The sequence below is a fragment of the Sinocyclocheilus rhinocerous genome, unplaced genomic scaffold, assembly GCF_001515625.1.
Source record: "Sinocyclocheilus rhinocerous isolate Xijiao unplaced genomic scaffold, SAMN03320098_v1.1 scaffold423, whole genome shotgun sequence".
NCBI lineage: Eukaryota > Metazoa > Chordata > Actinopteri > Cypriniformes > Cyprinidae > Sinocyclocheilus > Sinocyclocheilus rhinocerous.
In genome coordinates, this window is record NW_015655573.1 from 230,663 (window position 1) to 258,166 (window position 27,504).

Below are 27,504 nucleotides of genomic sequence, written 5' to 3' on the forward strand. Positions count from 1 at the left end.
TATTATTATTACTTTATATATTTATTATTTATTATATATATATATATATATATATATACCGTATATATATATTTTTTTTTTCCTGACCATATTTTTGTGAGATTCCCTCATGTACCCATCAGTCGACTAATGGAAAATAATAATGCCTTTTTGTGCCGAGTTACACAGAAAAACAATCTTTTGACTTGAATGAGGTACTTTAATTATCTCATTTCTATGTTTCTTTACACCCGCTATTAACCAATATTCAATACACCCCAAAACATTACTGTCCAGTTTCTCAGTGATATAACAGTAGAGAAACACATTAGGCAGCATGAATGTGATTTCTGTGTGAAGCTCAGACAAAGCACTCTGTTTCTGACTCAATGCTGCAGGAAACTGGAGACAGAGAAAGAAATGACTCACTGTTCGTTGACGACAAAGATGCAGTTGTCTTGCGAAGGAACGCCTGTGACGGGATGCTTGCAGGTCACCTTTCTCTCATTGTGACTGTAGGAGAGAAAAGACACAGGAATTGTGGGAATTAGAGACATGTGAGACTGCTGTTCACACTTTAACACTCGATAAAGAGCCGTCTGATCATTGAAATGATTGAACGAGCCGCGGGATTCACGTGCTGCCCTGCTGCTAAAGATCAGACCATCTGAACAAGACAAGAAGATGGAACATGGTCACCAACCGAGAGGAGAAAACCATAGCACAGACTGCAAACATCGCATTCAGTGTTTCATTGCACAGTCTACACTGGTAGACACATGCAGGTTATTTTCTAGCAGCGTCACAACAAACATGTAGAATTGAACTGAGGTGTTGCCATTTGTGTAAGTGGCTGCTATATTACAACAGCACTGAGCACTTTTGGTTGATTTCCTGAAGTAAAAAAAAATAAATAATAAAAAATAAATAAAATAAAAAAGTGAAAAATTATTCATAATTTGAGTAAAAAAAAAAATTATTAACAAAACTAAACCTTTTACTAAAAACACAAACAATACAATTATTTAAAAATGTTTTTAAATTTTTTTTTAAAAAGTTGTTTGAGAAATTAAAATAAATTATATTATATATAAAATGTATTAATATTAATATAATTGAATAAGAATAAATAATTACAACATATACAGGGCCTAAAACTAACACTCGCCAAGTGCCAAATGCGGTATATATGCGGCAAATACTTAATATATAAAGTAATGATAATTTAAAAAATCATACTGTGATATCTGATTTCTGTTCTACCCCAGTAACTACTTATTAATTTCTAAAATTTGTAAGTTTTTCAACATCTGATTTAAAAAAGGAATTTAAAAAATACATTATAAAAAGAAATTATAAAAAATTATATTTCACATATTAATTTACAGCAAATGAGAAAATTATATAAATATTAATTATAACTGCATTAAAATAAATTATAATAATTCTAATAGACATTTATAATAATAAATATAGAAAGTAATGATAATAAATGATAATGATAAAGTCAATTAATAATGAGAATTAATTAACGTCCACCCCAATAATGATTTATTTATTTAAAATAAATAAAATATTAAAATAAAAAAATATTTATAATAAAATAATTTATTAAAAACAGGTTATTATTTATAAAAACACACACACACACATATATATACTTGTTTGACCAAGATGGTCTACCAGGTTGACGTCAGCAACACCAGCAGCCACCTAAACCAGCTCTGACCAGATAGAATCCATGTAAAACCAGCTCTTGCCATCAGAATCTGCTTTTAGTCTGATTTCCCAAAAGGACAGAGTCAAATATGATGTAAACACACACACACGCACACACACAGCTACACACCTTGAGTGAGGGGTGGTGCAGAACTTCAACATATCTGTCTGTCTGTCTGTCTCTCCTGGGGCCGCCGGTGGCTCTCTATCGCCTCTCTCTCTCTCTCTCTACTCCTGCTGTTTATCACCAATCCAAGCATGTAGTCAGTGCTGCTGCTTTCAGCAGTCATACGCCCCGATCACAAGAGCACAAGAGCACCCTCTCCCCATCTCTCCTCTCCACCCTCTTCCTCTCTGCCATGAGGCGCCGACGTCTCAATAAATACAATCACGGCCGCAGTCACAAACAGACAGAGCTGTGAGAGGACAGAGGAGGCCGTTCACAGCAGTGATAAATGCTCAGTCTCACATGGAGAGTCACAGGGCTGCTGGGTAACATGTGGACGGACTGAGGCATGCCTGTCAGGACATGCTTTGAGGCGAACGAATCAAGGTTGAGGGGAACTTCACAAAACACTCACACACATGCATTAAAGGGGTCATAAGATGCGATTTCAAGTTTTCCTTTCTCTTTGGAGTGTTACAAGCTGTTTGTGAATAGATAAGATCCCTAAAGTTGCAAAGACTAAAGTCTCAAATCCAAAGAGATATATTCTTTATAAAAGTTAAGACTTGTCCACGCCCTCCTAAAACGCCTCGTTTAAACACGCCCCCACATGTCTACCTCACTATGTGGGAAGATTTGCATAACGCCGCCCAAATGTTCACACAAAGAAAGAAGGCGTAACTTTATTGTTGCTGCAGCCACCATGTCATGGAGACGCTGTGTTTTGTTATGAAAGCAAAACTACTTTGTTTGGCCTTCCAAAAGAGGACACGACTAGAAATCAGTGGTTAAGTTGTATTTACAACACTGTTCCAGAACAGTTCAAACTGTCCCAAATATTCAGATGTGTGCAGCACATTTTATGGAGGACTGTTTCCTGATCCTGGTAGAGTAGACTACAATGCCGGCTGTTCTGACTCACAGACTGTAAGTAAGTTTTTTATATTTAAAGAGTTTGCCACTGACGATTCAAACGCGAGTTTTGAGCAGTGTAGAGTAGCGCTTGTTGTTTGTCATTTCTCCGATCACAAATGCAGACATGGTTTTATGTTTACGCGGCGTGATGCAATGCGTAAAAAGACAGTATAAGTCATTATAATCAGTAATTATGTCCCCACTGGATGCAACAAATACCTCATTTATAATGGGTTTGAATGTTTATATCTCGTCGCTCCGGGAGACGGCATCACAATATAGTAAGGGGCGTAACATTTCCGTCACACGCTTGAGGTATTCGGCCAATCACAACGCACTGGATAGCTGGCCAATCAGAGCACGCGTTTCAGAAAGGCGGGGCATAGAGGAGAAACAATAATGTACAGTATGTGGAAAATAACGCGTTTTTTTAACCTTAAACCGCATAAACACATTGCATTACGCCAAATACACAAAATAATGTTCTTTTTAGCAGCATCATATGACCCCTTTAATGCGTAAAATTCCCAGGACTTTCCAAATAAATTCAGCATATATTATATATATTATATATAAATATAATTTTTTTTAAGAAAATGCATCGCGTATAAGGTGTTAAATATATCACCTTGCATGATATATTTAACACCTTATACGTGATATATTTACTTTTTTTCTACATGCATGCATGTATTATAAAATCATTCATAATTTTACTAAAAGTTTTATTATAAACAAATAAAAAATTAATTTATATAAAAATTCAGAAAAATCTGTTGTTTTGTACATTTAAAAAAAATTATATATTGTATAAAATTATATAAATGTTAATAATTATTTATATTATCAAATTATTTAGATTTTTATATTATAATTATATAATTATAATTACATATTCATTACAATTATTTGTTTGCGTGGGCTGTTTTGTTGTAATGATGTGTCTCTGACTGGAACAAAAACATATTAATAGCATTTTTAGTATAAATAGATAATATAATAGCATTAATATATATTTTTTCTTGTTTGTTTGCTTTATTGCTTTATTTTAGCTTTAGTAGCCTAGCATGACCTCACAGCATTTCCTACAGCAGGATTATGTCTTTATATTGTCATATGCTCTTCTCTGCTGAAGACCAGATTGAAAATCTTCATCTAATCTCTTTTTTGAAAGATTTTAACCCTGTGTTTGTCCTAAAGCTCATGTGAGTAAGAGCCCAAGGTTCCCATCGGCATATTGATTGCCCCTCGTTCACCTTGGGCGAGATCCATGGGTCTTCTGTGTCCTTTTGTGCTTCTCATCTCGAAGTCTGTTCATTTGAAACCTGCCGAGAGCGATAGGATTGGCTCCATTGATTGATGACAAAACTTTGGATGCTGAAACCGTTTGGGACGACTATGCTCACGTTTTCGGCACTGTTTACTGGTTAATTTATTGTTGCCAAGGCAACACTCACTCTGGAAGGATGCTAATCACTTTACCAACCCGCTTTTCAATCCATCATCTGTCCAGTCGCTCGGTGTGCCTGTGTAGGCTTCTGCCTCTGCTGCGGCATCTTATTTCAATAACTTTACTTAAATATTTTCAATAACCAAAGAGACTACCTTAAAGGGGTGGTTCAGTGGTTTTTTTTCTAGGCTTGATTGTGTTTATGGGGTGCAGTCTAACATGTGTTAATGCTTCGTTTTTTTAAAAACGCATTATTTTTCACATAATTTACCTTTATTCCACACCTCGTTGTAGTCCCTACCAGCCGTTTTTGTAGGTATTAAACTGCCAGAATTTTAAAAGACGATATCTCTGTTTACATTGAACTTTCAGCTTCATAACTTTGCAGATATTGTTTATGCTCAAACAGCAACATTACACACTAACTAACGTTAAAAAAGTGAAATCGCAATCAACCACCCCTTTAAAATTTGTGAAAACTAACCAAACCTTTCAACTAACTTGGTTTAAGGTTTAAATTAGAGGGCATTTTAAAATGCATCTGTCCTGATGCTCTCAAACCTATAGAAGCTTTTCTGCCACTGAATAAAAAATAAAAAAGGTAACTGTGACATCTTACAACTCTGACTTTTTTTCTCAGAATTGAGTGATATAAACTCGCAATTGCAAAAAGTTATATTGTCACAAAAAAAAAACAAAGTTATATTGTCATATAAAAAATTTTTTTAAATGAATATTAAAAAAAGTCAGAATTGCAAGATATAAACTCACAATTGCAAAAAAAAACGAGAAAGTGAAAATTGCGAGAAATAAACACAATTAGGAGAAGTCAGAATTGCGAGAAAGTCAGAATTTGCGAGAAATAAACTTGCGATTAAGAGAAAAAAAGTCAGTATTGCAAGATACTGTATAAACTCGCAATGCAAGAAAAAAAGTCAGAATTGCATGATAAAAAGTCGCATTTATCTTATTCTTATTTTTTATTCAGTGGCAGAAAGAGGCGTCCATACAAACCTCACATAAAAAGTGTAATCATCAACAAAAAATCCAGAACATATCATAATAATACATATTAAAGGGGTCATATGATGCTTTTTTAAAGATCATTATTTTGTGTATTTGGTGTAACAGAATATGTAGCCGTAGTTAACACTCCTCCACACTGTAACAGAGGAGTACATGTGACACGACATGGTACACTGTGTCACGTATAGACAGCTGCGGGACGGCTTCACGCATGCATGCATGACCGTCAGCAGATTGCATTAAAATAGTCTCTCTGTGTCACTCAGAGGTGTGTTTGGGTGAGGAAGACACACTTGACTTGTTTCTGTCACATTGGCGATCACCTAAAGGCTGCATCTGCACTCTACCTCTGCCAGGCCTGCAGGGAGCGCAGATGTGCCGGAGAACAGGTGGACTGCTGCCAGACGCCCTAAACCTTAAAAGCACACAAAGACATGCACCAGAGAGATGATTTAGGAGCTGTCAAGGAAGCACACGTCTTTACGAATCTCCTCAACATGACGGCGCTCTGAAAGGCTTTTTTAAGGTGTTAAACACGATGCAGATTGAGTTTCTTGACATCAGGAGACACGTTTGCACAGATGGGTTTCTAAACTACATACAGCTGCCACTTTAGTGCATAAAAACGCATATTTACATGGTAAAACACATACTCTACACTTGTATCCACCTTATTCTTCAACGTGGAAGTAAGCCAATTTCTGTGAATGTGCCGCTGTAGGGAAATAGCGAGAAGAATAACAAAGTGCAGTAAATGGTAAAACTGTTTGCACTACAAACCAGTGTGTTAATAATTAAGATAATACATTAAAATAATATGGTAAGACACACCAGTTTGCAATATCAAGCAGAAAAACGAGTTGTTTTGTACAGCTAAAAATAGCTGGACGCGGATGAGACCGGAAGCCAGACACATTAAATTTACAAATGGCTGCACACACACTCTTACAGGAAAAATAAGGTGGATAGCATTGCATTTTTTACACTATATGGTTTCATGCATCAAAAACAGTCATTATTTAGTTTGCATCACTGTCTGTAAACACATGCAAGTTACAGATGTAATGTAAGTGGTTTGTCATAAAAGTCAATGATAATTCTGCATATTGCATATGATTAGAAATAAATAAATTAGATAAAAATTGAATGATTAATAAAAATTTATAAAAAAACAAGTATTGGCAAAATTAATTTTAAAACATATCAGAGCACAATAACCATTGTAAGCTGCAAATGCAACTAAAGTAACTGCAATAATAGTATATTAATATTTATTTATTTTATGCAATATATTACAATATTGTAATATATAGAATGTATATATTTCTTGGCATATGTAGATATTTAATAATGAATGTTTAATAATATATTTATATTGAATTATTATTTATATAAATATATAACATTTATTTTAAAATTTTAATTCTATTTAACTAGAATATTTAATATATTATTTATTTATGTTAATTTGTATATAAATTATGTACAAATGTGCAGTCATGTGCTAACTATTGTAATGTCATGTGATTATATATAGAAATATATATGTATAAAATATATAAAAATATGTGACCTTGGACCACAAAACCAGTCTTAAGTCGCTGGGGTATATTTGCAGCAATAGCCAAAAACAAACCATACATCAATTGAAAGCTTATTTATTCAGCTTTCAGATGATGTATAAATCTCAATTTCGAAAAATTGACCCTTATGACTGGTTTTGTGGTCCAGGAATGACCCAATTGTACCCAAATATATATGCAAATATATGTAAAATATATGTACAAATCGGCGGCATATGCTAATTAACTGTTGCTATGTCACATGATTATTTCTGAACAAGCTATTTAGATTTAACAAATCTGGGAGGAGCAGAAACGTCTGCTTTGAACAGCTTGAATACAAATGCAGTGAAGCCGAGCTTGTTTTGCTCTCGTGCTCTTCAAAGAGACTGTACGGTTGCAGGGTGTACTTCATTTGATTAATGGGGTAAAGCTAGTAATATCAGTACTAGAGAACAGAGCGGTTGATGGCTCATTTTCTGCTGTGTCATTGTGGAAGCCTGCGGCGGCACTGGGAAAATTGCTGAAAATCACAAGTGCCTGTTTGAGCTTTCACAGAGCTTTGCTTATGTGATGATTCGCCCAACGTGGAGCTCATGAAAGATAGATTTCTGCGAAGCGCCAGACCGTCTAAAAACAACTGTGAATGATAAAACTGGAGTAATGGATGTGTGGAAATGATCGGACAGGCTGGTGTATTCACTCAAAACCCTGTTGCACACAGATATACATATAATGCATCAAGAACCGGCGCAGATTTGGCAGCAATCCAAGTTTTTAGATGGAAATTCTGGAAATTTAAATAAAATCAACAAGTGTTTTCCACGGTTCCTTCGCTCTGACTGTGCATTGATGGCAAACAAGCACATTACAAATCACACTAATTGGTTGTAAACACAATTTGTCAAAGCACAAGCCACAGGCTAAGAGAGAGAGAGAGCAAACAGAGAAAGATGCGATCATGACAGGAAGTGATAATGATTTTAAAAGGGAAATAGCATGTTCTGAGAATCAAAATCAAAAAAGCAACATATATAAGCATTATATATATATATATATAATGTATGTATTACATAATTAATATTATTTTATTTCAGTTAATGTATATTTAATTTTTTAGTTCATGATAATAACCTTAGTATTGTATATAGTAGTGAGGATATGGAGCTCATACTTGAAAAAACATCACATTTTCATTTAGAGACCCAAACTGAGCAAAAACAGCATACAGCGTACTAGATTATAAAGAATAGAGTAAACTAAACGCAGTATATAGTGTTTGCTAGTATTCCATTCTGAACGCAACTATTAATTCATTTATTGAATAAAAAGGCATGAGATGCTGTCTGTCCAGCCATTATGATCATTATGTCCATATGGTCCCAGAACACTGAATAAAAGATGGCAATAATTGACATGACCCAGTGGCTAAATTTAGCTTCACATTCTCTGAAAGGTTCTTGTGTAAATAAACAATGCTCTGTGTTCCTGTGGGCATTCAAAAGCTCAGGAGAAAATGAACAATGACGCGTTTGCTCCTGGGTGGGGCATCTGCCATTCACACGTGCTCTCTGCGGCCCGCGGCCGACCTTTCTGAAAGACCAGCATGCCCTCGCACCCTCCCATTACCCTCTCAACAGCAGAGCTTTCCAGAAGAACATTCCCTTGACCTGCCCATGCTGATGACTGAAAGATTGAGCTGGAAGACAGTTTTTGGCGATGTAACTTAGATGATCATGTATGCTGTGGTGATTTTCAAAGTCAAAACACAAGGGAAATGCTGATTATTAGCGGTAAGGCCAATATTATCATCATTTTTAAAGGGTTAGTTCACCCAAAAATTTAAATTCTGTCATTAATTACTTATTAATTTTTGTTCCAAACCCATAAGACCTTCGTTCATCTTCGGAACACAATTTAAGATATTTTTGATGAAATATGAGGGCTCTCTGACCCTGCATAGACAGCAAGGTAACTACCACGTTCAAGGTCCAGAAAAGTACCAAGATGATCGACAAAGTAGTACGTGTGACGCTCGCGTCCGGGTTTCGAACGATTACGAGAGTAATTAATGACAGAATTTTTTATTTTTGTGTGAACTAACTAACCCTTTAATTATTAGCATCGGCTGATACGTTTTTCTTTTCTGCCGATAAGTGAAATGTCCAAATTCATTTTCAATGCCAAAGTCAAGGTTAGCAGTATGGGAAATGCTGATACTAAAAATTTGGTATTGTAGCGTCTGGACCAATCAGACACACCATTTGTCATTTGATTTATCAAATCAATTATTCATTAGATTAACAAACATTCACAGACCCCTCACCCAATAAACATACTGGTTGCCAAAATGTCTGTTGAACAAGGCCCAGGACCCTGGTTACCATGGCAACCCTGACACCAGATACATTTACGACCTAATGGAATGTGAGTAGGGAAAATCACTGCCTTTTCCATACTACAGCGGATCTAAATATTTATAATTAATTATAACTAGTTATGATTAATTATTCATATTTCCCATGAGCTTATTCGCTACAGTATAAATATCAAAATGGCATTTCCAAGAATATCTGAAATCATTTTCAATGTCAAAAGCGAGTTATTCAGTGCTTTGCTGTGCCAACAAATGGATGTCATGAATCAGGTCTTCACAAGCAATTTGACTTCTGTAAAATGGTGGAACAGAGTGAAACAAGATATTCAACAAGAAAAACTTAATTTTTCTATTGGAACTGACTGAATTTTGAAAATTGGGTATTTAATATTAGAATGGAGCCAGATTTGAGTGCAACTATGCCATTGCCAACGAATGGCTAAAAAGCTATTTGGCTACTGGTTATCATTATCCAATCAACATTTTTTAAAATTCCTCCAAATATCTTCTTTTGTGTTCAACAGAAGAAAGAAACTCATACAGGCTTGCAACAACATGAGGGTGAGTAAATGATGAAAACGTTTTCATTTCTGGGTGAACTATCACTTTAAACAAGACAGGCTATGTGAAGCAAATGTCTAAAAATCTTAAAAGTTCTCAAACACTATTTAGAAGGACATTTATAGGAGTATATAAATGCATGAATGAGATGAGCCGCTGCTGCCAGTCTTAAAGCTAATGATGCATTTCATTTTAGATGAATCATATGAATCATCTATGACTGAAAGAATCTCTCTCTGCCATCATCCGATCTGGAAGCCCAACTCGTAATTAGTAAATGACTAATTATGAATAAATATGCCACACATGTCGTCCGAAATAGAGGCCGTACTCGTTCATTGTGAAGCATTCACTGTTTGAAAGAGATACTGGCCCACTGCAAATGTCAATGTGTTGATAAAATCTTCATTTAAAAGTCTCTGAAGAACAACCAGCGGAGAATAAACGTTCATGGCATTCACATCTAAGAAACATCACACGCTTGGGTGCAGTTTAGGGAAAAAATGTCTAAAAAGCACCAAATCCTGGACAGGCTTATCTTATTAAGAAAAAGGGCCAATGTAAGCCGCCCATGGAGAATCTAGTGAAGCCGTTTCAACTGTGCAAATGGAAAGAAAGTGCAAATCCCCTCATTTGTTCCTTAATCAGAGAGTAATTCCTTCAAGAAGTTTGATTCCCGAATGAGTGATTGTACATTTCATAAGCGGGTTAACCAAGGCCAATTTGGGAGTCTACGGGGGGTCACAGCACAGACTGGCACGTGGCACAAAAGACACTAGCACTTATTAGGACATGTATTATGCAATTACCCATTTTTACCAATTAAATAGTCAGCCAGCCAATGTTTCCCATATGCAAATAATAACAATGGTCCAAATGAAACAAAGTCCATTCACTTATAACCTGTTTTAAGAATGTAAGATACTCCAGTTTCATTTACTTTCACATCTAACTAGCGCTAGAACTAATCAACTAGTCAGTGAAACTCTTCCAATGCAACTTCTGGAAAGAATTGTCACAAAACATTCATCACCTTATGACATTGAGTTGCATCAGATAGCACTCATACCCTGATGTTAGCATTATTATAATAAAGATTAGATTATAAATTATGCATGAAAGTGAAGAAAATCTATTGAAAAAAACAAACACTGTAAATTAGCCTAAGATGCTTTGTTAATCTAAGCTTGTCTGTTTCAAAGGGGTTTTGGGCACTTTGGACCAGCAAGCTAAAAACCAGCTTAGCCAAGGTTTTGCACAATAAAGTTTATAATTTTGTGGTCAGTAAGATTTAAAAAAAAAAAAATTTTATGCTCACCAAGGCTGCATTTAATTTTCTAAAAATACAGTAATTATGTGAAATATTATTACAATTTAAAATAGCTGTTTTCTATGTGAATATATTGTAAAATGTAATTTATTCCTGTGATCAAAGCTGAATTTTCAGCATCATTACTCCAAAAACAGTTGTGCTACTTAATATTTTTGTAGAAACCTTGACACATTACTATTTTTTCAGGATTCTTTAATGAAAATAATGTTCAAAAGAACAGCATTTATATATTTATATATATTTTTTTCTTTTTTATAAGATTATACATGTCTTTACAGCCACTTTTGATCAATTCTTGCTGAATAAAAGTAATAATTTATTTTATAAAATAATCTTACTGACCTTAAACTTGAATGGTAGTATATTTCATCACAATTTCTTCCAGCATTGTGATACAATACATTAAAACCAATCATTTACAAATCATTGTAATAATGCATGATTTTTCTCATGTAAATGATAAAAGATACATTGTTTTGTTATAGCAAACATACTTTGATTCAATTTTGTCGGAGCAAATAATGTTAACAGTGCACACTGCAGGATTTACATTAGTAGCGTTTGATGTATGCATCAGTTACGCAGTAAAACTCCACAGCACCATTATGTGCAATACTTATTTTGGTGTAGTGTTATTTTAAAAAAGTAATGTTAAGTACTGCATGTAATCTAAAGTGCTTCATAATGTGTTGATTGCACCTGCTCCTGCAATCTCCAGCACATTACATCACCAACACAGTCAGAAAACAGCTTGATAGAGCTGTCAAGTGGTTCCTCCCCTGCGAGCACAAAAACACACAGACATTGGTGTTGCTAATAGTAACCGCTGCAGATGGCTGTTGTTGTGTCAGTAATGGCAGGGCTGTATTCTGGCTCTTTTACCGTAAAAAGCGTGACAGGAAGTTCGGAAAAAAGCAAAACAAGAGGCTCATTTGGAGGCAGATGGGCCGAAAGAGCGGCTCCCACCGAGATGCTTCAGAAAGCATTGAACCCGATTCTGATCGGATAAAGGCGCATCGCTCTCAGAAAACCCATCCAACGGTTCGTTTCTTCCAGCTCACGATCGCCCACGTGCTGATTAGAGACGCGCAAATGAACGACGGCATGCAGGACTGTCAGTAAATCTCAATTAAAAGCACAAGTGTGTGTGTCTCCAGGAGGAGCTGATGGAGCGGCTTGTTAGTCGCTGAACGTCTGAAGTTTTGCATGAGCAGATGTGGTGAAGAATACAGCCTATTATTCTCCTGCGGTAATGGCCTTAAGAGGGGACGTTCAAGAGGGCGTCGGGCTTACAGTGCACAAGCATATGTCATCTCAGACGGTGGCAGAAGGGAAAGAAAGATTAAATACCAAGCTAATGCATAGCATGACGCTCGACCAACTTTATTAACAAAGACTTTTGGTCATGTCATTATTATAACAGTTATATAATATACAATTATTATAACTATGTTTCAATAATTGTTCTAATTCAAGGAGAACAGAAAAGTCAACATCACAGCTATAATGATAACGACACAAAAGAATGATATTTTTGGAATCACACATACATATATATATATATACATACATACATATATACACATATATATACACACATATATATATATTAGGGGTGCTCCGATCATGATTTTTGAGGCCGATCACCGATCGCCGATCACAGAAAGCAGTATCTGCCGATACCGATCACAGATATCGATCTTTTTAAAGCCTTCTTTTTATAATTTATAACTATTTATAGTACGCACTGCCGTGTGCAGTGTGAATGCTTTAATCCGTTAACATGAGTGCGGAAAAAATACGCACCACATACCACGCACTGCAAACAGAGTAATGTGAACCTGGCATTATGTGTGTGCAGCTGCAAGTGTGCATGAACGCACGGTCTACAGGAGAGCTGAATGGTTAAACACTGGCAAGAATTAAAAAGTAATGTATTTGTTATTTTAGTTGTTTCATTTAAAAAAATTCTAATTTGTTGTTGTTTCATTTTTATTAGTTATTGTTTATAATGTCAAAATATTTATTTTTCTGTTTCAGTTTTAGTTTAGTTATTTTTTTATTTCAGTTTTAGTTTTAAGTAGTAATCAGTTTTTATTTTAGTTTTTCCTGTTTTTATTTTAACTTTACTTAAATTTTTGTAAATTTGTTGTGTTTTTGTCATTTATTATTACTACGCTTATTATTATTATTAAAATATGTCCATAGTTTTTATTAATTTTTATTTCAGTTTTAGTTTTAGTTAAAGTTCAACTAAATGAGAATGAGAAATGTTGCCTTGGCAACTAGCTGAAATACACATACAATTATATTTTAAATATAACAAGTTGTTTAAGTGATGAAAATATTTTTTATTGTTTTAGTTTTAGCTTTAGGTAACTATAATAATCCTGTTTAAGACACATAATAGCTCAAAGTTGACATGTTCGTTGGATTACACAATCCACATCACTAGAAATTCAATTATCTGTGTCCTTGCACAGTTTATTTGCTGCAAACTGAAAGCTGAATGCCAAAAAATAATTAATCTAGGTGCTGAGCTAAAGCACGAAAAAATGTGCTTTGTGTTCCTCTGTAAAACAAACATATCATCACCTATGCAGTGCATGTAATTTGTTGTTATTTTAGTTGTTTCATTTAAAAAAAATTCTAATTTGTTGTTGTTTCATTTTTATTAGTTATTGTTTATAATGTAAAAATATTTATTTTTCTGTTTCAGTTTTAGTTTAGTTATTTTTTTTATTTCAGTTTTAGTTTTGTTAAATAGTAATCAGTTTTTATTTTTGTTTTTCCTGTTTTTATTTTAACTTTACTTAAATGTTTGTAAATTTGTTGTGTTTTTGTCATTTATTATTACTACGCTTATTATTATTATTAAAATATGTCCATAGTTTTTATTAATTTTTATTTCAGTTTTAGTTTTAGTTAAAGTTCAACTAAATGAGAATGAGAAATGTTGCCTTGGCAACTAGCTGAAATACACATACAATTATATTTTAAATATAACAAGTTGTTTAAGTGATGAAAATATTTTTTATTGTTTTAGTTTTAGCTTTAGGTAACTATAATAATCCTGTTTAAGACACATAATAGCTCAAAGTTGACATGTTCGTTGGATTACACAATCCACATCACTAGAAATTCAATTATCTGTGTCCTTGCACAGTTTATTTGCTGCAAACTGAAAGCTGAATGCCAAAAAATAATTAATCTAGGTGCTGAGCTAAAGCACGAAAAAATGTGCTTTGTGTTCCTCTGTAAAACAAACATATCATCACCTATGCAGTGCATGTAAAAAAAAAACATCACAGACCTTCTCACAAACACTAAGCTTCTGGTCGTGGAATTCCTGCTGCAAAAACAAGATACACGCGCTAATCAGCTTAGCCTCTTCAGCCTCGTTTATGTACGCTGTTGAGGGATGAATCCTAAAGCGTCTCGTCCACTTCTGAGGCCGAGCTGTGGAGACTGCAGACAGCATGAGGCCGAGCCCATGATGTCTCAATCCATCTCCCATCTCTCCACACCATCTGCTTCCCATCAAAACACGCATTTAGATCCACTTTCAGGGCTCTATACATCATCTCTGGATCACGCCACCTGACACTCATGACTATTTGTCGCAACAGATGAAAGTAAAAAGCCATTGCAGTATATTTAGAGATGGTAGATGGTAAGAAATGGGCTCTCAGTATGTTTCAGAGGAAATGCATGACTGCTGCCCCATGGAGGAATCATGCTAAAATAAATGTAATGTAACACACTGCTAAAATAAAAACACTAGTCATCAATACTTTTGACATGTTTTCCTTTAAAAATATCTAAACATGCTTAAACGGGATAAATTTACTTTATGCACGATGATATTATTATGATATTAACACTTGTAAATTATTAAGGACTTGATTGTATCCAAAGTAAATTGATTGAATTGTGTAAACCTGCATATTACATTTTAAAGAAATTGAGATGACAAATGTTTAGTTCTTTGGAATAACGTGCACCAATATATAATTCAAAATAAGATCAGGACCATGTATTAAGAACATAAATAGGGTGAATTTCGATTTCATGTCAACATTGAAGGATATCATCTTCATTGTGGAAATCAATCTGCAGCTTTAGCTCCGTTGGGACGGAGGCTTTGCAGACTGGCAGAACTTTGAAAAACAGATGGTATTATAAGTGCTTGACCTGAATTGATCTGAACACGTGGCGTCCACACAGATGGGTGTATCTGGTTGCACACTCAAGCCCAAAAATGATGTGGGGTGGTTTGGGTCACATTTCTCACTGGAAGTCTCTTTAAAGTTCATAACAGTCAACCACATAAATGTAGCAACACTCTAGCATCGTGGCAGTGAGTTTTGTACGGGCAAACACCTCTCAAATCTTCATTAGCAAATGCATGTAGGCTTGTTGTGTTGGTTAGACACATATACCGGGGTAAATGATACTTTTAGGCTTGTGTGGAACTGAAGTAAGTATGTTCCTGTAGCACAGCGGAGGGATAGGCAGGACAGAAGTGAATCACGGCACACACTGGACGCTCCTGAAGGGCCTGTGGGAATGACGTGTGTGATGGAGTCCATTTGTTCACAGTTCCTGTTTCTCTGAGCACACAGCTGTGTTCAGACGCTGTAACTAAAGCTCGCCTGCAGCTCGTATGTGTGTGTGACACACTCACATACAACACTTCACTTTTTCTGTGAATGCAACATAGGGCTTCAAGACTGCAGATGCGATAAAAAAATGACTCGAATAAAAACTACTTCACGTTCTTTATTAAAGATCCATGCTGCAAGTCCTACTAAAGTGTAGCCGTGAATATTAATTACTCTACTTGATGTTATGTAACTTGTTGCCTGACTGGCATATGTTGTGCACTAATCAGCTGGTGAATTAAACAATCTGGCGAAATCATGGCTCATGAATATTTCATAAGTTAATTGACTGGATGCTCCTGGAAGGTTACCAGACAACATCTGCACAACCTAAGTAATATATCATGCATCATACCTTCGTTTCACAGGATGCGTTCTTGCATTCAACAGAATGAGACGTTATTAAAAGCTGAACTATTTTTAATTTAATCTATTCAGAACTTTAATTCTACAGCAGTACAGCAAAGTAGTAATATTTTACACGTGTTGTGAATGAGTTTGCAGTATGAATTGAATGCGATGAGATAAAAAGACTATGTACCGAAAAAATGGCTTTCATATTACTCTATTAAAAAAAACACACAGCACAACCAGTGTAGTCCGATTTACAAAACAATTACTCTTGTGATTTATGCACATAAATATGCACATGAGTATGATTACTTTGAGTACTGAGTATGAGTACTATTATGTAGCACAAAATAATGGTCTTTCTTTTGAAAAAAGCAAACATAGCACAAACAGTATAGTCTGATTCACAACAAATGACTTGTGAACCATTTCTTTTAATAAATCACTCAAGATAACTAAACATTTTAACATTTAAACAAGTTTAACAAATTAAGATGCATTATGCAGTTTTAGGCAGTACATATGTGCATATATGAGTACTTGAATACTGAGTATATGAGTACTATTATGTAGCACTAAATAATGGCTAGAAAACTAATTAGTATAAAAAAAAAATCAAACATACAGCACGATCAGTGAAGTCTGATTCACAAGGATTGACTCATATGAACCAATTCTTTTAATGAATCATTCAAGATGACTTAACATGACAAGTTCTAAAAAAAAAAAATCGATGCATTTGCAGATGTAGTATCAAGGCAGTATGTGCATAAATGAGTATATGAGTACTGAGTATGCATAATTGCTAGAAAACAAGTCTTTCTGTTGAAACAACAAACATACAGTGCAACCAGTGAAGTCTGATTCCCAACAAATGACTCTTATGAACCAATTATTTTAATGAATCGTTCAAGATGACTCAACATGCCATGTGTAACAAATTTAGATGTATAAGGGAGTTTTAGGCGGTTCATTTGTTCATAAATAATTAGGGATGTAACGATTCACTCAACTCACGATTCGATTCGATTCACGGTTTTGATTTCACGGTTCGATTTATGAGTATTGAGTATGAGTACTATTATGTAGCACAAAATAATGGCTAGAAAACGTGTCTCTTTTATTGAAAAATTAAACATAAATTGTGACCAGTGAAGTCTGATTCACAACAATTGACTTTTAGGAACCAATTATTTTAATGAATCATTCAAGATGACACAACATGCCAAGTTTAACAAATGCAACAGGCAGTACAGACAGATTATTATATTTCATCAGAAAAACTGTGATATTTGCAGATATTTTCTTTATTTGCTGGATTTATTGAGCCGTTTTGTCTATGGTCCTTCATGACTCCCGTGCATGCTGTTTGTTTTGGGATGCAAGCGGAATGCTGAACGCAAGCGGAATGTTGGAATGCATGTTGCCAAGGTAACAGCGTGATATTTACCATGTCGTCTAGGATGGAGAGGAGAGGAAGGACGGGAGGAGGGCAGGTGAAGAGTGGGCCGTAATGTCAGGGGAGTCAAGCAAACACTGTAAGCGGGGAGATGGGTATTTTTGCATAGCCATGGCCTCACACTGACCCTGGAGGTCAAGGAGATGACGGAGCACAGGACTTAACACACCCACACACACCGGCTATGTCAGGCACAGTAAATGTCAGTGGTGAAGACAGGTCTGGCCTTTCTAGGGTGACGAAGTTAGCAGCCGAGATCGTTTGGAATGGGAAAGAATGTTTTCTTGTTGGTTTTGGCACACCATAGGCTAGGGATAGTGAAAATTTGGTTTCATTTACTCACTCTGCACTTGTTCCAAACCTGTTTGAGTTTCTTGTTTCTGTTGAACACAAAAGAAGATATTCTGAAGAATGCTGGTAGCCAAGCAGTTGACGGTAGCCACTGACTACCATAGTATTTTTTTCCATACTATGGAAGTCAATAGCTACCGTGATCTGTTTGTTAACTAACATTCTTCAAAATATATTTTGTGTTCAACAGATGAAAGAAATCCATACAGGTTTGGAACAAGTGAAGGGTGAGTAAATGACAGATTAAAATTTTTGGGTGGACTATCCCTTTAAGCTGGATTTTTTGGGAGGTTCTTGTATTTGCATATACACTGTAAAAATGATTTATCGAATTTTAAAATAAAGCAATGATTATTGGATTGGATGTTTCACAAGAAAATACTATTTCAGACTTTCTTCTTTAAAATTCCACTTTTAATTCAATGTGTTACTTGCCATTTCTTAGTAATTATTTGTGAAATTTACAAGCAATTTCTGAGTGAAAATTGTTTTAAAGCCATTTTTGGTTGCTGTAGATGTCAGAGAGTGTGTAGAGCAAAAAACAAGCCATTACTTTTACTAATTTAGGCTTCAGTCAACAGATAAACTAGCAGATGAACTGGGGAAGCTCAGCAGTTTGTTAACATCAATCATTAATTTCACAGCAGTGAAGAAAGGCAAAGTGTCCTAGTAAAGTTCATTTCATTAAATAATTCATTGGCTCTCTTTTCCATGCATTCTGTCTCAAAACAACACTGGGCGGTAACAACAACATTCATATTGTCTGATTTGGCAAAACAAAATTGCACATTAATATTTCATCCTGCTCTTCAAACCAGCAACGATCCATTGGAAAGTTTTCAAAAGCAGATCTCATGAAACAACAATGCAGCTCTCTGGAAAAACGACTGGTCAGATACGAGTTCAAACCTGGTTAACGGAGCGCCACGGCCCCTCAGGCCACAATTAGACCAACACAATACTGTTGAGGGTGAAGGGTCGGGCTTGATGCTCAAATTCACTTTGGGTTTTTAGAAATTCTGCTAAAACAAAAACTTGTGCCAGTGAAATGCAATATTTCATACTTACAATCCTTTCAGTTTATGTTGGAAATTCTGAGGAAATGGATGGACATAAAATTACATGCCACGCTCTCGAAAACCATGTTATTTTTCCCCCTTCTGCACTGAGAGTTTGGCGAAAGTTGTTGAGACATCGTCTTTGCTGGAGACAGTGGTTTTGGCAGATGCGTTTGAGTTCCTGGGGCATTTCACTCTAAAACCAGCAAACCTTCAAACATCCTGCGTGCTGAACTATTATTACATTTTCCTACTGTGCTTACAACTTCTACAACACAGTATGCTAAAGCAATAATCCACGAGCGGCTGTGCAGGACAGTTATTTTACCACATGGGAATACAAGGGAAAACTTAAGCATGGAGGCATTAATTATTGCTTTTTGATGTCAAATTGGCATATTAATATATAATGTGCAGTCACATGTGCACGTTTCTCTGAATTTTATAACAACTTGAGGTTTATGCTAATCCAACACCAAATCAGATTCAGAACTTAGAATAAATGCAAATAATATATCAACAAAATTAATGATAAATATTCAACAAATGTATAATATATATAAAATGTATATTTATTATTATTATCAATAATAATAATAATCATCATCATCACTGACTTATTATTATTATTAACATTACTTATATAATAGTATTGCTATTATTATTACTTATAGTATTATTATTGTTATTATTACTATCTCAAAGAAATTTAAACGTTCTTAAGGCAACAACAACAATAATAATAATGCAAGTTTAGACAAACTCAATAACGATACAATAAAACTAAAAATGGTAAAAACAATAATAATAATAATAGTTTACTTTTTTTTTTTATTATTTTAAAATTGATTAATAATTTAATAAATGATTATTCTTATTATTAAACTCCATGAGAAATAAAAAAAACAAAAACAATAAAACTAACTCTAATGTTCTAACTCTATAAGAAAACAAAAACTAAACTATAAAACTAAGAGTAAAAACAATAATAATAATAATAATAATACTTTAAAATAATTTAAATTATTTTATAATTTATTAATGATAATTTAATACATTATTATAATTATGATGATGATGATTATGATGATGATCATTATTATTATTATTATTATTAAACTCCGTAAGAAATTAAAAAAAACTATAAAACTAACCCTAATATTCTTACTATATAAGAAAACAATAACTAAACAATAAAACTAAAAGAGTAAAAACAACAACAATAATAATAATAAAAATAATAAGTAGAAGTAGTAGTAGCAGTAGTATATAATTGGCAAGAATATTGGCAATTTCTAAACAACCTGAAACATGGCTCGTCCAATCAGAATCGAGTGCAGGGTCTGTTTTTTTTTTACTCTATGTAGTTGCAAAGATGTTAAATGCCTGTACCTCTGCATCGCTCGATGCACGCAGCAATCCTGTTCTCTTTCTATTAAGCGCACTGGCTCATTTTCCTGCAGTGAACCTCGGCCTCCCGCTGCTCTGCTGTGGAGCCTGTGGTGAGCAGCAGGTCTGTCCGTGGGTGGATGAGCGGCGTCTCCTTCCCTCCGCTCGCTCCTCTACACCCACGCCAGCACTCATCTCTCTGGGACAAAACGCTGTGATTCAGGCTCTGTAGTCGGGTCACATTCGGTGTGCTCTACCGGAGCAGGATTCTCAGAATATCTGTCCGCTAATGTGCACGTCGAATGTATGATTCAACACAAGCCTGTGCAACACAATGTCTCTGTTTTGACCGCTGGGAACAGTTTCTTTGAGCGAGCAGATTCCCAGATTACATAAGGTGGCTCCAGACAGGTTGACAGGAATATAACCTGGCATCTTTTTATCCCTTCAATCATTCATGAGTTTTAAAGGCGTGCACGTAGCCTCGGCGTTCCCCCGCGACGCAGGGACTTAATCACAAACGCACTCGCTAGCTTTACGCCTGAGCCTCGTGCACAACATGTGGATTTTCTTACGCAGTTAAAGATTTCCAGTCAGTCCTTAATCCACTCGACTCAAAAAACAGTGCGGCTGTAATGCAGCGGAGAGAAAATCTCCAGCACAGTAAGGTTTGGCTACACACCATAATGTTGGCTTTGGTACGATACCAGATACTAAATCGATACCAACGGCAACTAGTAAACAGCCTAAGAAAAGTGGAGAAGTTTCATCATCATGACTTCATGTATATAGAAAGGGGAGACAACCGACTAAAAAAAGTCTAGAGTCACTGAATCATAAAATTAATGAAGAGCCAAATCTATAGATAGATAGATGTATCTTTTATTACAAATAATATACACCATTTCATTACAAATCAGACATAACCAAAAATGACATGAATGACTCACTGAATTGCTCTGAATGACTCACTAAAAAAATCACTGACTCCTAAAATAAAAAAAGAGCCAATTACTTATTTTTTTTATTTTAATGTTGAAAATAACAAAATTGAATGATAAAGGTTATTTAGAAGTGGTTTTGTTTCCATTTGATGATGATGACAATGATGATGATGATGGATGAAACTAGTGATCCAGACTATATTTTTTCCATACATTTTGCTATTTTGTAATTAATACATTATATATTAATATTACATATTTAAATGTTTTATTTGAAATTACAACAACACTCTGAATATGTATCTTTTCTTAATATTTTGTAGTGCTGTCAAACGATTAATCGAGATTAATCACATCCAAAATAAAAGTTTTTGTTTACATAATAAATGCATGTGTACTGTGTATATTTATGATGTATATATAAATAGACACACATGCATGTATATATTTAAGAAAAATATGTTTTGTTTATATTAGGGTATTTTCTAGAGGGACATCTATCACGTTGCACTCGCGTCTCGCACAAGTGAGTCACGTTTAGAAAGCCAAATGTAAAATTAATGTAAGTTCACCTTTTAAAAAACATGTCTTGAAACTTTATGGCGGTTTTTCCCCATCCCACTGCATCTCATGTTTTTAAATGAAAAATTAATTATATATGGTTTATAAACATTATGAACTGTTTTCAAAGATACGAGTGTTATTTTATTGCTTTGAAGAAACGTGCATTAGTAATATTTTGCTCAATGTGCCCTCTTGTGGCCTCAGGAGAGAAGCCAAAAGCTTTTTTCCCCCAACTAAAATAATGCCTTTTAAATTTGAATATAATTCGAATATTGATAATATTTAAGTACAAAATTCTAATTTAGTTTTTCAGCCATTGTGACAGCCATAGTTTATATATAAAATATGTATGTGTGTATATTTATATATACGCATAATAAATATACTCAGTACACACATTTTTTTCAAACTTTTATTTTGGATGTGATTAATCGCGATTAATCGTTTGACATTCAAAATATTGCGGAAAAAGAGAACATTAATGTGGAGATGTTGTTGTCTACATCAAAACTGAAACCAAGCCGTTCACACAGAACGCATATTTATTGCATTTTTTAGAGGGACATCTATCACGTTGCACTCGCATCTCGCACAAGTGAGTCACGTTTAGAAAGCCATGTAAAATTAATGTAAGTTCACCTTTTAAAAAACATGTCTTGAAACTTATGGCGGTTTTTCCCCATCCCACTGCATCTCATCTTTTTAAATGAAAAAGTACTCTTTGTGATTGGTTTTCGGTCCTTTGTATTAAACTATACATACATACATGATGCGGTTTCGTTTCTAATTATTTAAGAAATTTAATTAATTATATATGGTTTATAAACATTATGAACTGTTTTCAAAGATACGAGTGTTATTTTATTGCTTTGAAGAAACGTGCATTAGTAATATTTTGCTCAATGTGCCCTCTTGTGGCCTCAGGAGAGAAGCCAAAAGCTTTTTTCCCCCAACTAAAATAATGCCTTTTAAATTTGAATATAATTCGAATATTGATAATATTTAAGTACAAAATTCTAATTTAGTTTTTCAGCCATTGTGACAGCCCTAGTTTATATATAAAATATGTATGTGTGTATATTTATATATACGCATAATAAATATACTCAGTACACACATTTTTTCCTAACTTTTATTTTGGATGTGATTAATCGCGACTGGTCTGCCTCAGTGGTCTAACAGCGCTCGTCAATGTCAAATTAACTGAAATGGCCAATCAAATCAAAGTAGGCGGGGTTTACTGTTCACAGAAGATCAAAAAAATTATTCAAGATTCAATGAGGGAGTCAGCTGTAAATTCAGTAACAGCTCTGAACGATTCACTAACTGAGTCTGATTCAAACCACTTACTCACGAATGAGCTTAATGTGAAGTGAATATTCGCATCGCGTTATCGCTCTAGATCAGGGGTAATAGTCACACAGCATGTTAGGAGCTATAAATACTACTAAAGTGTGAGAATTAACCTGTGTTAGTCTACAGATGTGTGCGGCTCCAGCCATTTGCGCGACCGCTGCACATACGAGACGATCTGCACAGATCAATACTGCGCTGTGCTTTCGCATAAGTCCATTTAGCTTCAGTCACGCCACGCGATTGAGAGCATGACAGCTTACAGTTTATTCTGCATTTGTTGCTCTTTTAGCAATGCTATAAATGCTGGTTATACTTAAGTCGGTATACAAAGTTCTTAACATTCCACACAGGAATCACAATGACGGTGTTGTGTGAACAACCACCATAGACACTGAGGGGGACAAGTCCCCCCCCAATAATTAAAAATGGCCAAACCGTTCCCCCCGCAATATTCGAAATTGTTGCACTGATCTGCTGCACTCCATTATGCAGCGCTCTTGTTGTTAGGATAACAAAAAGCTTTAAAAGTTACATTTTCAGACTGGTCTGCCTCAGTGGTCTAACAGAGCTCGTCAATGTCAAATTAACTGAGATGGCCAATCAAATCAAAGTAGGCGGGGTTTACTGTTCACAGAAGCAGAGCACAAATGCCATGTGCATCTTTCTCTGGCACAAACAGTAAATAGATTTTAAATTGTCACAAATGTGTATTTTGTCACATTTGCAACCATTTTAGTCAAATACTGAAGCCCTGCAGTGCCGACAAATGATTCATGATTCAGTGAGGGAGTCAGTTGTAAACTCACTAACAGGTCTCAACGACTCATTGACCGAGTCTGATTCAAACCACTTACTCAAAAGTGAGCTTAAGGCTGACTGGTGAACCTTCTTGGCTGATTCATTAAAAAGAATCTGTTCATGTGAGCCATTTGTTGTTCACGAATCAGATATCGTGACTCGCATGGTGTTTGATGTTGCATGCAGGACACATGTATGTCTTTCACTGTCATAAATGGTAACTAGTTTTTAAATTATTGTCGCAAATTTGTATTTTGTCACATTTGCAACCATTTTAATTAAATACTGAAGTCCTGCAGTGCCGACAAATGATTCATGATACAACAGTGGCAGAATGTTAATCAAATTTTATCAAGGCCCATCATATTTTTAATTTGTCAAAGAGTTGATTAATCAATCACTGCCATCGACGGAGACCTGCAACAAGGAGGATGTAAAAGTAGCTCACAAACAGCCCATATCTCACAGATACAGATTCAAAATTGCTCCCGGAGCAAAATAATGATCGGTTAGTGCAGGAAATGTAATACATTACCATTTTCTCAACTTTTCCTTCGGACCACATTCACACTTCATAATTAAAACCTGACAACAGTTCCTCAAGTTCAGGGTGTCAATCAGCGTCTGTTCAATCGCTCACTAATGGACTTCATTTGCATGTTGTGAGCAGACGAATACTTAAATAATGAGCTAGCACTGCCCAAACATGTCATTTCCTCTCAGACGTCTGTAAGCAACAGATTGCAATCACATATATTAGTCTGGGAGCACAAAAGGTTTCACAAATGGTTTCAGCATGAGAGGCCACATCCATTATGATCATTGTGAGTCCACATTTCCATACTAAAAAGCGCAAAAACCATTTAGTTTGGTAATAGTCATGTAAAGCCAGAACAGAAATTCACTAACTTTTGCTGTTAAAACACACAAACTCTGGTACCATCTTGAGACATATTTTCCATAATCCACCCATCCTAAGCATGCATACTAAAACACACGTGAGGAAGAAGCCTATCTCTTTCTTCTACTAAACACTCAAACACACACAGCTAAGCTCTACTAAATTACTGGTGTTAATGATCTGACTAAACACCAGCTGTTTTCAAGCAGTGCTTAATGTTCATCTTCATATGAGACTCTGTTTTTTAGAATAAATCACTGCAATAATCGTAGATGTTCCCAGCAAAAAACAATATCTTAACGGCAAGAAAGCAACAAGAATCATCCATTAACATCATATCACTAGTTTTATGTAGATTTATGTACATTTCAATGTCACCCTACAACTAGAAAGATAAATACAGAAATGAAAAACAGTGCCGCATTGCAAATCATAATGTTTCTCGCAATATCTTTAACTGCATTATAAAGGACGACAAGATGACTGAAAACCTGCAGTTAAACACTGAATAATCACTGAATAAACAACCATCAAGTCAAACAGAGAATTACAAAACAGTCCAAGCTCCACAAGTGAACGATATAAGTGACCAGCGATGATATCTGTATCAGCAAACAATTATTTTAAAACTTACTGCATAATATAATAAATACAGTTTTTAAATATTATTTATACTTATATATATATATACTGTATATAAATATGTGTGTAAAGATATATGTATATGTATGCATTAATATAATTACAAAATGAAAAATACCCTGATCTGTTACAATACTACTATATTTTTTAGATAACACATATATGCAACATTTTATATAGTATATATAAAATGTATATATATATATATATATATATATAAACAAACATTACATATATAAATATACATATTACATATATATATAAAACATTTAATACATATAACATTAAATGTAATATTTAGGCCAAAACTGGATGTAAATAACATCTGGGCTGATTTAAATTTTTTCCTAAATCAAAAAGTAAAAGGACTCAATTATACTTATTTATAAAATCATATCAACATACAATATAGTGGCTACAGTCATATTTTGGGATTTATTATGAGTGTTTCCTTCACATGTAGTGTTGCAGGTCACTACGGCACTAAACCTGTAACTTTAGCTTCTTGCATTCTTTCTTATGTAGACAACAGGTTAAGTAAAAATATGAATATGCAACACAGCGCATAAATTTATGCAGCGTCTGGACCAATCAGACACACCATTTTTCATTTGATTTAACAAATCAATTATTCATTAGATTAACAAAGGCTCTGTGTAGAGTTGTACAGTAAGAAAGTTATTTCCCTTAACCAGGAAATTAACGTTCTTAGAATTGACAGACAGTTGACCCTGTGAGGTCAAGTAAATATCTACAGCGGATCTAAATATTTATAATTAATTATAACTAGTTATGATTAATTATTCATATTTCCCCATGAGCTGATTCGCTACATTTAGCAAAATGCTCCTCTTTATAGTTATTTTTCTAGCTGACTAATGAGCTCATGGACGCCGAATGGTTATTCTGAGGTAAATGATTGTTACATGGCATTGTTTACAAGCTTTACATGTTTTCCGCAGTTTGAAACACTGAATGAGCGATTACATGAGACATTTCAGTAAGTTGAACTGTAGGCCATCTTATAATATACCTTTTGATGTTCATTCATGTTTATTTCATACTATAGTAGTAAAGAGAAATATATGATGGGTTCACGTGCCGCTTGAACTGAACACAGCATATCTTGATAAGAAGCCATTTCAGTATTGATTATAAATGAGAATTGTTAACGATATTGCTAATATCCACACAGCTGACAGCTTTACCTGTCATAGTTTGTTCAAGTTGTGCACGAAATAGACACTGCTTTTCTGCACTTTTTACTTCGTATGTCTCCGTCATTTTCGCTGTCTCTAATGCTGCCACAACTGGATATGCGTTTAGCAGGTGTGCCGTCAACGCTGTGTTTTTTCCACAAAAACTTTGATGTGCATCGTCTCAGTTTATTACGTCAACATAACAAAAGATGTGATCGCAAAACAAGCAGGAAAAAAGGCATTATGTGCAAATTTTTAAGTCATAACAAGTAAAGTTATATAGTCGCCAGTGGCGATCTCAGCAAAAACTTCACTTGCAAATCTATATTTTTGGTCGCAAATTGCGACTGTTTTAGGCTCAGTCTGGAGCCCTGTATGTGTGTGTCCGTTCGCTGACACAGAGGATCCAGGACAGAAAAGGCATGTGTTAGATTGTATATTGGCAGGTTTTCCTCTATTACCGCAGCAGTAGCTTATGAGCACTGACTCCCAGCGATGAAAAGACCTCGCTTGCAGGGTCGGGAGAGGCTAGGCATGGTGAAAGAATGAGGCCGCTCAGCGTGATGGAGAGTGAGAGCTCATCTGTCCAGCATAATTTTGTGCTGCTGACTGCCATGTGCTGCGCTCCGAGTGTGACATTGTGCTGCGCGGCACAAAAAAAAAAAAAATTGTGCACCGCTACACAAGGCTGTCATACACACGCAATAGCCTTGTTGAGATCTGCCACTGTATCAAAATGT

At 34.9% G+C, this 27,504-nt stretch overlaps 1 protein-coding gene across 17 annotated transcripts in view; it reads right to left on the reverse strand.

The window, feature by feature from the left end:
* Window positions 1-27,504, reverse strand: part of LOC107718544 (pleckstrin homology domain-containing family A member 5-like) — a 162,266-nt gene that overhangs the window by 65,265 nt on the left and 69,497 nt on the right. For 15 of the 17 annotated variants that reach the window (XM_016525648.1, XM_016525658.1, XM_016525657.1 and 12 more), the window contains one exon: window positions 409-492. In XM_016525648.1, coding sequence (XP_016381134.1) covers window positions 409-492 — 84 coding nt within the window. Of the gene's footprint in view, window positions 1-408; window positions 493-1,828; window positions 1,917-20,363; window positions 20,765-27,504 lie in introns of those variants that run through there. The other 2 variants (XM_016525656.1, XM_016525654.1) reach the window with 2 other exon arrangements.